We start from the raw sequence: 16,028 nt of genomic DNA, 5'->3' as shown, positions 1-16,028 counted from the left end.
GGCAGCACTGCTCTGACAGCATGCGGTGTAAAGTGAGTCCAAGGATGGAAGATTGGTTTGTGTGATGTGCTGGGCTATGTTCACGATCTTCTGTAGCTACTAGGGGGGAGAGCTGTGATTTCCTTATTTACTAGTTTTCAGTATTTAACAAAATACTTATACTCTATTTAACAAAAACTGCCTTTGCAAAACAGCTATCCAAACTATTCAAATTCCAGACATATCCCTCTACATTAACAATTATCACTGGTGGTCAAACACTATATTTTATGATGTTGTTACATAATACACCAGGAAAGACATCTGAGAGGTTGGACATGAAACACAGGTGAACTCTTTGAATATTATGTTCACATTTTCCCTAATGTATGAAAAGGATTGGCACATGTCTGGTTTGATGCAGAAAGTGGTTCACCCGGGTGAACTCAACTGGACCTCCTTTTAATCATTGATAATCCAATTGTTGGTTTTAAAGACAATCTATGTGACAAGGCCATTGAACTCAACCTATTACTCAAAAAGAATTGCTCAAGCTTTGTAGCATTCGTATAAAGTTCTTAATATGCACTCAGACCACTGTTAACATAGTATACATTAAGAGATAAGAGAAGAGTTCATCCTGGATGTGGGTATGTTACTGACGTCACTTCTGGATAGCCAAACATAGATGTATGAACAGTCACGATTTGACCTACATACTCAATGAATATGCTCATGATACAGAAATGGATCACTTTGTGAGGACACAAGCAGCCTGCAAAGGGATATACAATCAGTGGCCACTTTACCGGGTGAATACCGAAGTTAATTACTCATCAGTTAATAACTCATCAGGGTGATTGATAAGTTCATGGTCTATGGTAGAAGGAGATGAGTTGTTAACTTCAAACTGTCTGCAGAATCACTCAAAGAGTTGAACTGCATGTGCAGTTATCAATCACCCCTGCTGTGGACACTTCCTGGAGGTCCAAGAACCGTATGCTCCATGACCACTGGACTAAGTGTGTAAATGTAGGAGGGGACAATGTTGAAAAATAAATGTGCTAGGTTTTCTAAAATTGAGTCCTTCTACCTTGGGCCATGAACTTATCAATCACCCCTTGTACAAAATGTTAGTATGCAGGTACAAGTAATTAGGAAAACCAAAGGAACGTTGGCATTTATAACAAGGGGTATGGAATATAAAAGTAAGGGCATTTTGATGTAACTTTATCAGATGCTCCTCGAAGAGGACCACAATCTTTTCATAGTTTGGAGGCTTGCATGCCTCAATGACCTCCAGCACTATGTTGCCTGGAGTCAGGGCTTTATGCTTTGGCTCTTGGTAGGGTCACCCATGCCAAACAGGTCGAAGGGTACAGGACAGACTAAGAGCATCTCACCTGTACTCCAGGTTTGGGGGTTCAGCTTGGGACTGATAAAACAAAATTGTTATGGAAACAGCAATAAAGAATCTTTCTACATCTGAGCGTGATGGTATTCCCAAGCCGACACCCAGGATTTGCATGAGTGACAGTAATGAAAACCAAGAGGAAGCTACTGACATAATGAAGGAAGCCCTGAACACCGTCAGAGACGGAGGACCTTCATTGTTGCCCTAAACGTCAGTGGCATAACAGGCAGATATTGGCGAGGCCACCTATGAATCATTGTGTACAATGTGGTCTCTGTATTTAGGGAATAAGGATGAGTGTGTATTGCAGGCAGAGTAAAGAAGGTTGATTAGCTTGATTCCTGGATAGAGAAGGTCGAAGTCTGAAGAAAGAATCAGAAGCTGGGATCCATACACGTTGAAGCTTAGAAAAATGAAATGATCTTATTAAAGCATATAATATTCTGACGGAGGTTTATAGGATGATGCAGAGAGATTGCTTTCCCTAGTGATGGCATATAGAGCTAGGGAGAACTGCCCATTTAAGGCCAAGATGATGAGGAATTCCTTGTTGCTGGGGGTTGTGAATCTTTAGAGTTCTCTATTCGAGATAGCTCGGGAGTTAGAATATCTTCAAAGTGGAGACAAGGGGTATGGGGAGAGGTCAGTAAAGTGGGATTGAGGCCGAGGTTGCTACTGAATGGTGGAGTAGACACAAAGGACAGACACACACCTCTGCTGCTGTTCCATTATTTTCCAGCACTGTCTAATTGCTCGACTGGATACCACTGTCACATCATGAGTTACTCTCACACATCAATATGTATATGCCTTGGAGCTTTCCTTGCTCCCAGCCCACATACCAACACACACACACACGCATGCAGCCTTGGAAAATTGATCACAGATAGATACAAACAAAATATTTTGTCGAACAGTGTTAAAGAGGTCATTGTGACTTTAACTGTGTTGGTTCTGCAAGTATAGCTTTCGACTCTCATTTTACTGCCTACCTTTTGCCTGCATTCTTCTTTTTCAACCTCTCATCTGATTCTCATTTCAATCAATATATTGCCTTAAATAAGCCAGTCTATGCTACCATGGTTAATAAGTTTTAAGAAATTCTTCTAACTCTTCTTCTTTAATATTAATCCTAAATGGATCAACCAAAATCACAATTAATACACATAGTTTTATTCAGAACCCTCTTAAAATATTACAATAATGAATCAGCTCTTCTTGGTCTTCGACTTTAACCAGCATTTTGATGACAGACTCTGCCATGTTCAACAGGGATGATGCCTGGGCATGTTGAGTCCAGTGGTATTTATACCCGTGTCGTCCGTCCCTCCTGATTGGTTAGTCCTCATCCAATCAGGTTTTTGCTATACCACCTTGTTTGCAATTGAATTCCAGTTCTTACTTAGGGTGATAACTTTGTTAAAATTCTTTTCCTCTAGTTTTTCTAGGAATTTGATTGTAAGCAAGGTGGGACAGTAGAAACCTGATTGGATGAGGACTAGCCAATCAGGAGGGATGGATGACGTGGGTATAAATACCATCGGACTAGACATGCCCATGCATCACCCCTGATGAAGATGGCAGAGTTTGTCATCAAGACACCAGTTAAAATCGATACCTGTACCCGAGAAGGGCTGGGAGGCCGAGAAGAGCTTATTCGTCACATACACCAGTAGAGCACTAGATCCTTCTTCACATTACAATAATTTTGAAAACCTCATTAATTTTTACATGGGCAATTCCATCACAAGTAATTACTGCTCATTGGACTCAGTCATACTCAATATATGATTGTGTATTTCCAGGTGAACAAGCATGATGCATAAATAAGATGAGGGCTTCATCATGTGCAAATGGTGTGGGAGGCTATCGTGACAACTCTGTTCTCTACTTCACTTTAAATGATGCCCATCCAAATTCCTATGGTTCATGTAATATTTGTTCATTGAAGTTTATAAGATACAATTTGAGTCTATCAATAATTCTGAGTCAACTTCTGCTGACTGCCTACAGTAAACTCCAATATGTTAAGAACGATGAGTAGTTTCATAAATTAACAGCCGTTATGTTGTAGTAGTTGCTGCAGTCAACATGAACTGATGCAACCAATTAGAAACATTGTGTAGTAAACAAAATGCTGGAGGAACCCAGCAGATCAAACAGAATCTGTGGAAGAAAAGAAATTGTTGACACTCAATATTGTCTTGTATTGCATGGTAGTCAAAATGGCATTAACTGAAGCCACAAATTAAACAAACAAAATACAATTAATGGAAAAGAAAGTAATATTGAATGCTGTAGAATTTTTAAAAAATCATCTTGATGTTAAGTGTGGATAGGCACGAAAGTTTTAACAATCCATTCAGCTGGGTGGATCTCTGTAACATCCCAGTCACAAAGGGATCTTGTGTACTTATGTGCATAGCTACAAGCTGAGCAAAACTGAGCATTCTCCAGGCAGAACACACTGATAGCTGCATCCTCCAAGACACCATTAGTTACACATTGTTGAAAATTTCCAGCAAAAGACAAGGGCAACATGCAGGCTGGTGAAATACCACAGGCAGAACTTCTTATGAGGTGACTCCACTCTTGGAATGTATACTCCTGTAGATGTCCTATTTGCTGTCAGATTCACTGGATTTCTATTCACAATCTCTCCCCATCATCTTCTTTCACCCATTGTCTCCCTTTTTCAACTTTCTCTGCTTTCTGTTCCTTCTTCAACGATCCCTGCAGCTCTCACACTCCTGATGTGAGAACTACACAGATCATTGAAGAGGGAATAACAAGCAAATGAAACTCGCGTTCATGCTCAGGACATTTAGTTAGAAAAGAAATGAAACATCCCAAGGAACCTAACTGGAATGCTACTAAGCAAAACAAAAAACTTTCTGACTTTTTGGGGAATAAGTGCAAGAGCCTGAAGAGCAATTCTCAACAACGCAGAAACAACTTCTTCCCCTCCACCATCAAATTTCTCAATGGTCCTTGAACCAATGAACGCTGCCTTGTTATTCCTGTTTTTTGCATTATTTACTTCTTTTTGTAATTTCTAGTTACATCTTTGCACCGTACTGCGGACACAAAAGCGTTTCAAGTCATATATGAAACCTGATTCATATTCTTTTTTTAAATCAAAGAATCATTCTTTAAAAGGAGCTTTGCCTTAGCATTTCCTTACTGATAGAAAGCCACTTTACCCAAAAGAAGTATTTGAGAAAAAGAACTTCATGGACCTTGGCTGGTATTGTTCACTGTCTTTACTTCGACACATCCAATGATTTCAGATGAAGTTCAAAATGTCCTTCCATCTATCATATTTGCACTTTTTATCATTTTAGTGTACTTTTCAATCAAGTTAGCCGCATTTCTCAAAAAATCACATGTAATTACATCTGTGGTGTGGGATGAATAAGATACTCTTTTATTTACAATTAAGCTGCAAGATACATCTGTCAACTTGATTGCTATTGTCTATGGACAAAAATTGAGTGTGGACTTTCAATGTGCACTTGTTATTCGAAATCTTTTACTTCATCCAGCCTTGTCAATGGAGGACCAATCACTATTTGGCTATTATCCTCTTTAGCAGTGTTATTCCTGGATTTAAAGGGGACCTGAGGGGCAAGATTTTCCCAGAGAGGGTGGTGTGTATGTGGAATAAGCTGTCAGAGGAGGAGGTAGAAGTAGGTATAATGACAACATTTAAAAGATATTTAGACAGGCTCATGGATGGGAAAGGTTTAGGCCAAACATTTGCAAATGGGATTAAGACCAGGAAGACACCTTGGTCAGCAGAGACAAGTTGGACTGAATGGTCTGTTTCTAAGCTGCACCAATGAGTGTATTTTCTCTCCCCAGAAGAAGTTTAGCTGTATTACCTAGCCTTACATTTCATCTCATTTACAGGGACTTCTTTATTTAAAACTTTAAATATGAAACTTATAGAAATAAAAATTCTCTTTAGTTATTCTATCTCAGACACCACAAACTGATCAGGATGAGAGCAGAGTACTACCCAGCTCCCATAAGGGATCCAACAGATTAAATACTAAATGTCAGAGCATTTGATATATCCCAGGTGCACAGCCTTATAAAGACTGGAAAACAGGAACAAAGCAAAAAAAAAACTAAAAAAACCAGCATGTGCTATTAATCCTAATTAACAATGGAGAATGTTGAAAATACTCAGGTCAGGCAGAGGAATAGGAATAATGTTTCAATTAAATGTCTTTTCACCAACATCTCTCTCCATAAGTACTCCAACTGCTCAGTTTTCCCGGCAATTTCTGTTTTTATTATGGATGTCAAGAAATGAGTTTTACCTGGTGGGGAATGTTGGGTCATATGTGTAGAGAAGCAATTCCTGGGGGTATCCAATTGAGACCAAGTGATTTACCATCAGCTGAAAGGATAGCTCTTCATACTCAGGAGATCTGTACACTGTAAAATCAAAAACATTTCAATGTCGTAACAGTATTATCAACTGCAGCTCATTAGACAAGATCTGCCTTACAACAACGGCATGAAAAAGAAATCAAACTGGCTCAGGAAAATTTTGTTTCATGTTTTACCGTCTTAAATTTAAGGTGCTCGTTCTCACTAAAGATATGCTAAGCAATTATCTGGTAAGTGTTTATTTAATCTTTTGTTTTGCCACATCAGGCAATTCTTCAAGGCCAAATATGATGTGCTCATTCCAGTGCTGTGTGTTCTGAGGTGGCTGATATGGCTGAGTGGATTGTTGTGGCCAATTTGGGACCTACAGGCTCGGGTTTGAAATGACAGATGATATGTTTGGGATCATCTACATTTGTTCCAGTATTTTTGTATGGTTTCTCTGTGGTCCTGCAAGGATTCCAGCTTCTTCCCTATCTATGTTCTGTGTTCTCAATCTTGACCTGCCATTGGGTCCGAGTTTCAGACCCATGGGTCCAATGTGGAGGCTGCACTTTATCAAGGCAATTTGGAGAAAATCTTTAAAAGTCCTTCTTGATCCAAGACTTGCCTTGCAGTGAGGGAATGAACAGAGTGGCTACTTTGGGAGTTTACTTTTGGGAACAAGGTTGATAACTACGAGCATGTCTTTCCTGCAGAGCAATGAACTGTTCTGCAGACATAAACATGGTTGTTGTTTAAACTGCTTTTGATAATTTTGTGCTCCTGTGTTAATAAATTCTGGTTGGAATGAAGACCACTTCCTTTTCAGTACATTGCTACAATTCCATTTTATTTTGTAGGCAATATAGATAATACAACATGACAACACAGGCCCACTCAGCCTGTGCAAATTAGGATCCCATTCTAAACTGATCCCATCTCTCTTCCCATAAACTGTAGCTCTCTTTCCTCTGCTTATTTATATACATTTTCTGTCTCCGTGCTTCCTAAACTTTGCTATTGTACCCTCATCTGAACCAGACAGGAGAAATCCCATAACAACTTTAATTAATGTCATTAATTGGGACCTCACTGCTTTTCTGTCAGGGATTAAAACCAACCCCGGCCCTTCCAGCAGTAAAACATTAACATCAAAAAGAGGAAGTGGTTGAGACTAGTACATTAATGATATGTAAGACACTTGGGCAGGTATATGGATAAGAAAGGTTTAGAGGGATATAAGCCAAACTGTAGGCAAATGGACCTAGACTGGATGGTGGCATGGTTGGAATGGGCCAATTGGGTCAAAGAGCCTGCTTCTGTTCTGCATGACTCTTTGTGCACCTCAAGCCAGACCCACCATTCCATAATAAAAACAGAATGCTGGAAAATTCAGTATGGCAAGAGGAGGGAAAATAGTTAATGTTACAGGTCCAGGACTCTTATTCAGAGTCAGCTGTTTCCCCCTCCAGATACCGCCTGACCTGCTGAGTGTTTCCTGCATTTTCTGCATTTATTTCAGACATCCAGCATCATCAGTTTTTAAAAAAATTTTCAACCACCATTCAGTATAGCCCTGATTCCCAGTATAGTCCTCATTCCCACCCAATTCCCACATCACTGACACCCTGATTATCCAAAATACCAGTGATTCCCAATGCTGTTCAATGAATCCCACTTGTTAATACTCAGTGGATTTACACTCTCCAAAAAATCAGAATCAGAGTCTGCTTTAATATTTCTGCCATATGTTGTGAATTTTGCTGGTTTGTGGCAGCAGTATGTTTCAATACATAATAATTTTAATAAACTATAAATTACAATAAGAGATATATAATAAAATTAAGTAAATAAGCAGCATATAATAGAGCAAAAATTAGTGGCAAGTTAGAGGATTGGGAAGATGATAAAAACCAACAGAAGGCAACTGAAAAATGTCAGTAAGATGGTAAAGATGGAATATGAAAGTAAGCTAGCCAATAATACTGAAGAAGATACCAAAAGTTTCTTCAGGTGGATAAAGTGTAAAAGAGAGGTGAGGGTGGATATTTGACCACTGGAAAACATTGCTGGCAAGGTAGTAATGGGGAATGAGGAAATGGCAGATGAACTGAACGAGTATTTTGCATCAGTCTTCATTGTGAAAGACACTAGCAGTGTGGTTGAAGTTCCAGGTGTCAGGGGTCATGAAGTGTGTGAACATACCATTACTAGAGAGAAGGTTCTTGGGAAACTGAAGTGTCTGAAGTCACCTGGACCAGATGGTCTACATCCCAGGGTTCTGAAAGAGGTGGCTGAAGAGATTGTGGAGTTATTGGTAATGATCTTTCAAGAATCACTAGATTCTGGAATGGTTCTGAAAGACTGGAAAATTGCAAATGTCACTCCACTCTTGAAGGAGGGAGAGAGGCAGAAAAAAGGAAATTATAAGCCAGTCAGTCTGACCTCAGTGGTTGGAAAGGTGTTGGAATCGGTTATTAAGGATGAGGTCTCAGGGTACTTGAAGGCACGTGATAAAATAGGCTATAGTTAACATGGTTTCATCAAGGGAAAATCTTGCCTGACAAATCTGTTGGAATTCTTTTAAGAATAACAAGCAGGATAGACAGAGGAGAATTGGTTACTTGGATTTTCAGAAGGCTTTTGACAAGGTGCCACACACAAGGCTGCTTAACAAGCTACGAGCCCGTGGTACTTCCGGAAATATTCTAGCCTGGATAAAGCAGTGGCTGATTGGCAGAAGGCAAAGTGTGGGAATAAAGGGAGCCTTTTCTGGTTGGCTGCTGGTGACTAGTGTTTTCCACAGGGTCCTCTGTTGGGACCGATTCTTTTTATGTTATTAGTCAATGATTTAGATGATGGTACTGATGGTGTTGTTGCAGAGTTTGCAGACAATACAAAGAAGGCAGGTAGTTTGAGGAAGTAGAGAGGCTACAGAAGGACTTGGAGAATAGGCAAGGAAATGGCAGATGGAATACAGTGCCAGGAAGTGTATGATCATACACTTTGTAAAAGAAATGCAAGGGTTGACTATTTTCTAAATGGAGAGAAAATACAAAAAAAAACAGAGTTGCAAAGGGACCTGGGAGCCCTTGTGCAGGATTCCCTAAAGGTTAATTTGCAGGTTGAGTCTGTGGTGAGGGAGGCAAATGCAATGTTGTGGCAACCCACTTTCTGCGCAGGCGAACCGGCTCACAAATAGCCAGCGCACTAGGAGAGACTTTGGTAATGCATGTCTGATGTCATTTCCGCCCAGAGAGGGCGGGTGCTGGGACGGACACTGGGCACCGCTACAGCAGCCGTACGAGGGGCCGTTCAAGGTGATCAACAACAACGGGTCCACGTACGTTCTGGACATTGGGGGGAAAGAGGTGGTGTTCACGGTGGACTGACTCAAACCAGCCCATGTGGACTTGGCGCAGGCAGTCGAGGTTCAGGCACTGCGGGGCAGAGGCAGACCTCCCAAACAGAGGCTGATCCAGACTGAGGACATTGGGGGGTGTAAAGCCGGTTCTGAGGGGAGGGGGTTATGTGGCGACCCACTTTCTGCGCAGGCGAACTGGCTCACAAATAGCCAGCGTGCAGGGAGAGACTTTGGTAATGCACCTCTGACGTCATTTCCGCCCGGAGAGGGCGGGCGCTAGGGATTAAATGCCAGCGCCGCGAAGTTTGAATAAACTAGTCTCAAAACGACTTACCAACTGCATGTCGTTATTTTAGCGCTGTGTTAACATTCATTCAAGACGACTAGGATATAAAAGCAAGGATGTAATGTTGAAAACTTATAAAACACTGGTGAAGCCTCACTTGAAGTATTGAGAACAGTTTGGGTTCCTTATCTCAGAAAGGATCTGCTGAAACTGGAGAGGGTTCAAAGGAGGTTCATGAAAATGATTCCAGGATTGAATGGCTTGTCACATGAAGAGTGTTTGACTTCTTTGCGCCTCTATTCACTGGAATTCAGAAGAATGAGGGGTGACTTGATTGAAACCTATCAAATGGTGAAATGCCTTGAGAGAGCGGATGTGGAAAGGATGTTTCCTATGGTGGGAGAGTCTAAAGTCATTGGACACAGCCTAAGAATAGAGGGACGTTTCTTTAGAATGGAGATGAGGTGGAATTTATTTAACCGGAGAGTGGGGAATCTGTGAAATTCCTTGCCACAGGCAGCTGTTGAGGCAACATCTTTATGTATATTTAAGGCAGACATTAATAGATTCTTGATTGATTGGGGCATTAAGAGATTCCGGGAAATGGCAGGGGATTGGGGCTGAGAGGAAAAATGGATTAGCCATAATGAAGTAGTGAAGCAGACTTGTTGGGCCAAATGGCCTAATTCTGCTTCTATATCCATGGTCTTATCTGGGAGTGAAGCATCACAGCCATTGATGATGTTATATTTCACCTTGTAGGAAGTAATGGCTTGCAAACACTGCCAGAGCTGACATCTCTAGCTTCAATTAGAACTGTTTATCTGTCCTCAAAAAGGCTTCCTGTAAGATGGACCTGGACTTCTTGTAAATTTCTAGATCACCAGTCTTGAGTGCCACAGATCTAGCCCTCAGAAGACTATGAATCTCCCGGTTCATCCATGAACTTAGGTTTAGGTATGTTCTCGAAGGCACACACTCATCTTGATGAAGGTGGTAACAACTGTGGTGTACTCATTCAGATTTGAAGATGAGTCCCTGAATTTTGTCCAGTCCACCAACTCAAAGCAGTCCTGTAAGTGCTCCTCTGCCTCCACTGACCATACCTTCTTGGTCCTCACCACTGGTGCTGTGGTCTTTAGTCTCTGCCTATACGGCGGGAGTAGAAGTACAGCCAAGTGATCAGACTTCCCAAAGTGTGGGCGTAGGATGGCACGGCGATCGTTTCTGATGGTTGGATAACAGGGGGCAAGTGTGTTGGCTCCTCTGGTTCTGCAGGTGACATGGGATTTGTTCAGAGACTTCTTCAACCTGGCATCATAAATACTTTATGACATTATAAGCTGCTCATTTTGAAGAGTCCAGGAGATTCCATGAACTGTGGACATCGGGTTCCTCTGAACATCATTCATTTGTTTGTGTTAACATTCTAACATTCTAGCAAATGCTATTAATGTCTCACAGTCTTAATCTCTGCTTTTTAACCTCCCCACCTCCTCCCCGCCCCCAGCCGTTGACTACATGAAAATCAAACAAAAACTGCAGATGCTGGAAACAGAAAATGTTTGCAAAGATCAGCGGGTCAGGCAGCTTCTTTTTTAGTCGAACACTGCCAGGAGTCATGCACATCATGCCCGGACAACCAGTGCAGAAATAATCGCTGCACTGAGAGCAAAACATTCACAATGCTCTGGGTAGAGGATTCCAAAAGATTTGCAACTCAACTGTAAGAAAAATTTCCTTCAGACTTGTACAATCAACCCTACAATTCCCCTAAGATTGTATTCAAGTTTGAGACTCCTGCTAAAGAACAAACTGGGAAACCCCCTCAGAATCTGCAGTGTGCAATTCCCACATCACTGACACCCTGATTATCCAATCTGATTTCTCCCACTAGGTCACTGAAGCTATGAAGTTTAGTAAGTGATGTTGAAGATATGAAAACTGATGGTCCCTACCTGCCAATGTATAGTCCATGTCGAATCCAAAACATTTAATCTTCTCAAGTTCCAGGCTCCTGTTCACAAACACTCTACAGATCAAACAGAAAAAGATGCAATTCTCAAATGGGCACAAAAAGTAAGTCAAGTCCACTGACAGTATTTACAGAAGAGTTCTTAAGAGTATAGCATCTTTGAACAAAGATGTGTCAATATCAGATAAAATATCATAGAAGGCCATTCAGCATTGGTTCTATAAATTAGCTTGTTGTAACTTAAGAGAAATTCTCTTGGCTTTCATGTTGTATTGGTGAATAAGGGAAGATGAAATGAATGGGGAGTTGGAATTGCTACTGGTAGAGAATCTAGACTGGGAGAAAAATAGTTAACACAAGAGATTCTGCAGATGCTAGAAATCCAAAGCAAGGTGCACAAAACGCTGCAGGAACACAACAGCTCAGACAGCATCTATGAAAATGAATAAACAGTCAATGTTTCATGACGAGACCCTTCTTCAGGACTGGAGAAAAATAATTTCATCCACCCCACTACAAGACTCGTGTGGTCCCAGTCGCATTCTAGTCATGCTATGACATCATACAAACCAGTTTAAGGTACAGTATGAGCACTGCACATACCAATATTAATCTTGTTTCACTTTATGTACTAGCTTCAGCCTTGTACTATGGTTTCCATCTATACTGGACTCAGTACCCTTCTCCCTGCCATTATCAAAAGTCTTATGACTGTTATGTGTTGGCACGTGGCAAAGCGGCTAAGGCGTTGGTCTAGTGATCAGAAGGTCGCTAGTTTGAGCCTCAGCTGAGGCTGTGTGTGTGTGTCCTTGAGCAAGGCACTTAACCATGCATTGCTCTGCGACGACACCGGTGCCAAGCTGTATCAGTCTAGTTCCCTTCCCTTGGACAACATCGATGGCATGGAGAGGGGAGACTTGCAGCATGGGCAACTTGCTGGTCTTCCATACAACCTTGTCCAGGCCTCAGTCAACACTGAAATCGATGGACAGCCAAAGAAGAAGATGACTGTTCAGCCTTAACCATTCCACGCACCAGTCATAATCAAAATCATAATCCTAATGATCCTAATCCAGATGAATCCAACCAAAGGTACAAATTCCACCTACAGTACTGTGATTAAATAATCTGGATAAATAATTATCATGATAATTTAGAATATTCAAAACCATATCCAAAATCCAAATTTTATCGCCAGCAGACTGCAAGCCCGACTGTCAGGTACGGAGGCAAGGGTCAGGCAGACTGGAAGCCCGAAGATGGAGGCAAGGGTCAGGCAGACTGGAAGCCCGAGTGCCAGGTATGGAGGCAAGGGTCAGGCAGACTGGAAGCCCGCGTGCCAGTTACGGAGGCAAGGGTCAGGCAGACTGGAAGCCCGAGTGCCAGGTATGGAGGCAAGGGTCAGGCAGACTGGAAGCCCGAAGATGGAGGCAAGGGTCAGGCAGACTGGAAGCCCAAAGATGGAGGCAAGGGTCAGGCAGACTGGAAGCCCAAAGATGGAGGCAAGGGTCAGGCAGACTGGAAGCCCGAGTGCCAGTTACAGAGGCAAGGGTCAGGCAGACTGGAAGCCCGAGTGCCAGTTACGGAGGCAAGGGTCAGGCAGACTGGAAGCCCGAGTGCCAGGTATGGAGGCAAGGGTCAGGCAGACTGGAAGCCCGAAGATGGAGGCAAGGGTCAGGCAGACTGGAATCCCGAAGATGGAGGCAAGGGTCAGGCAGACTGGAAGCCCGAGTGTCAGGTATGGAGGCAAGGGTCAGGCAGACTGGAAGCCCAAAGATGGCAAGGGTCAGGCAGACTGGAAGCCCAAAGATGGAGGCAAGGGTCAGGCAGACTGGAAGCCCAAAGATGGAGGCAAGGGTCAGGCAGACTGGAAGCCCAAAGATGGCAAGGATCAGGCAGACTGGAAGCCCAAAGATGGAGGCAAGGGTCAGGCAGACTGGAAGCCCGAGTGCCAGTTACAGAGGCAAGGGTCAGGCAAACTGGAAGCCCGAGTGCCAGGTATGGAGGCAAGGGTCAGGCAGACTGGAAGCCCGAAGATGGAGGCAAGGATCAGGCAGACTGGAAGCCCAAGTGCCAGGTATGGTGGCAAGGGTCAGGCAGGCTGGAAGCCCGAAGATGGAGGCAAGGTTCAGGCAGACTGGAAGCCCAAAGATGGAGGCAAGGGTCAGGCAGACTGGAAGTCCGAGTGTCAGGTATGGAGGCAAGGGTCAGGCAGACTGGAAGCCCGAGTGCCAGTTACGGAGGCAAGGGTCAGGCAGACTGGAAGCCCGAGTGCCAGGTATGGAGGCAAGGGTCCGGCAGACTGGAAGCTCAAAGATGGAGGCAAGGGTCAGGCAGACTGGAAGCCCAAAGATGGAGGCAAGGGTCAGGCAGACTGGAAGCCCAAAGATGGACGCAAGGGTCAGGCAGACTGGAAGCCCGAGTGCCAGGTATGGAGGCAAGGGTCAGGCAGACTGGAAGCCCGAGTGCCAGTTACGGAGGCAAGGGTCAGGCAGACTGGAAGCCCAAAGATGGAGGCAAGGGTCAGGCAGACTGGAAGCCCAAAGATGGAGGCAAGGGTCAGGCAGACTGGAAGCCCAAAGATGGCAAGGGTCAGGCAGACTGGAAGCCCAAAGATGGAGGCAAGGGTCAGGCAGACTGGAAGCCCAAAGATGGAGGCAAGGGTCAGGCAGACTGGAAGCCCAAAGATGGAGGCAAGGGTCAGGCAGACTGGAAGCCCAAAGATGGCAAGGATCAGGCAGACTGGAAGCCCAAAGATGGAGGCAAGGGTCAGGCAGACTGGAAGCCCGAGTGCCAGTTACAGAGGCAAGGGTCAGGCAAACTGGAAGCCCGAGTGCCAGGTATGGAGGCAAGGGTCAGGCAGACTGGAAGCCCGAAGATGGAGGCAAGGATCAGGCAGACTGGAAGCCCAAGTGCCAGGTATGGTGGCAAGGGTCAGGCAGGCTGGAAGCCCGAAGATGGAGGCAAGGTTCAGGCAGACTGGAAGCCCAAAGATGGAGGCAAGGGTCAGGCAGACTGGAAGTCCGAGTGTCAGGTATGGAGGCAAGGGTCAGGCAGACTGGAAGCCCGAGTGCCAGTTACGGAGGCAAGGGTCAGGCAGACTGGAAGCCCGAGTGCCAGGTATGGAGGCAAGGGTCCGGCAGACTGGAAGCTCAAAGATGGAGGCAAGGGTCAGGCAGACTGGAAGCCCAAAGATGGAGGCAAGGGTCAGGCAGACTGGAAGCCCAAAGATGGACGCAAGGGTCAGGCAGACTGGAAGCCCGAGTGCCAGGTATGGAGGCAAGGGTCAGGCAGACTGGAAGCCCGAGTGCCAGTTACGGAGGCAAGGGTCAGGCAGACTGGAAGCCCAAAGATGGAGGCAAGGGTCAGGCAGACTGGAAGCCCGAGTGCCAGGTATGGAGGCAAGGGTCAGGCAGACTGGAAGCCCGAGTGCCAGGTATGGAGGCAAGGGTCAGGCAGACTGGAAGCCCAAAGATGGAGGCAAGGGTCAGGCAGACTGGAAGCCCAAAGATGGAGGCAAGGGTCAGGCAGACTGGAAGCCCGAGTGCCAGTTACGGAGGCAAGGGTCAGGCAGACTGGAAGCCCGAGTGCCAGGTATGGAGGCAAGGGTCAGGCAGACTGGAAGCCCAAAGATGGAGGCAAGGATCAGGCAGACTGGAAGCCTGAGTGTCAGGTATGGAGGCAAGGGTCAGGCAAACTGGAAGCCCGAGTGTCAGGTATGGAGGCAAGGGTCAGGCAGACTGGAAGCCCAAAGATGGAGGCAAGGGTCAGGCAGACTGGAAGCCCGAGTGCCAGGTATGGAGGCAAGGGTCAGGCAGACTGGAAGCCCAAAGATGGAGGCAAGGGTCAGGCAGACTGGAAGCCCAAAGATGGAGGCAAGGGTCAGGCAGACTGGAAGCCCGAGTGCCAGGTATGGAGGCAAGGGTCAGGCAGACTGGAAGCCCGAGTGCCAGGTATGGAGGCAAGGGTCAGGCAAACTGGAAGCCCGAGTGTCAGGTATGGAGGCAAGGGTCAGGCAGACTGGAAGCCCAAAGATGGAGGCAAGGGTCAGGCAGACTGGAAGCCCAAAGATGGAGGCAAGGGTCAGGCAGACTGGAAGCCCGAGTGCCAGGTATGGAGGCAAGGGTCAGGCAGACTGGAAGCCCAAAGATGGAGGCAAGGGTCAGGCAGACTGGAAGCCCAAAGATGGAGGCAAGGGTCAGGCAGACTGGAAGCCCGAGTGCCAGGTATGGAGGCAAGGGTCAGGCAAACTGGAAGCCCAAAGATGGAGGCAAGGGTCAGGCAGACTGGAAGCCCGAGTGTCAGGTATGGAGGCAAGGGTCAGGCAGACTGGAAGCCTGAGTGCCAGGTATGGAGGCAAGGGTCAGGCAGACTGGAAGCCCAAAGATGGAGGCAAGGGTCAGGCAGACTGGAAGCCCGAGTGTCAGGTATGGAGGCAAGGGTCAGGCAGACTGGAAGCCCAAAGATGGAGGCAAGGGTCAGGCAGACTGGAAGCCCGAGTGCCAGTTACCGAGGCAAGGGTCAGGCAGACTGGAAGCCCGAGTGCCAGGTATGGAGGCAAGGGTCAGGCAGACTGGAAGCCCAAAGATGGAGGCAAGGGTCAGGCAGACTGGAAGCCCGAGTGTCA

General features: G+C 45.2%; 1 protein-coding gene across 12 annotated transcripts in view; it reads right to left on the bottom strand.

Moving 5' to 3' along the window:
* LOC132392796 (cytosolic purine 5'-nucleotidase-like) overlaps positions 1 to 16,028 on the bottom strand; it is a 226,290-nt gene that overhangs the window by 95,617 nt on the left and 114,645 nt on the right. For 9 of the 12 annotated variants that reach the window (XM_059967207.1, XM_059967231.1, XM_059967220.1 and 6 more), the window contains 2 exons: positions 11,385 to 11,458; positions 5,722 to 5,839 (listed from right to left, as the gene is read on the bottom strand). In XM_059967207.1, the coding sequence (XP_059823190.1) occupies positions 5,722 to 5,839; positions 11,385 to 11,458 (192 nt within the window). Of the gene's footprint in view, positions 1 to 5,721; positions 5,840 to 10,532; positions 10,699 to 11,384; positions 11,459 to 16,028 lie in introns of all 12 variants that reach the window. The other 3 variants (XM_059967242.1, XM_059967251.1, XM_059967261.1) reach the window with 1 other exon arrangement.

This window comes from Hypanus sabinus, chromosome 1 (genome assembly GCF_030144855.1).
Source record: "Hypanus sabinus isolate sHypSab1 chromosome 1, sHypSab1.hap1, whole genome shotgun sequence".
Classification (NCBI taxonomy): Eukaryota; Metazoa; Chordata; class Chondrichthyes; order Myliobatiformes; family Dasyatidae; genus Hypanus; species Hypanus sabinus.
The sequence above is the reverse complement of the archived record's forward strand: the minus strand, read 5'-3'. Positions and strand labels throughout refer to the sequence as shown.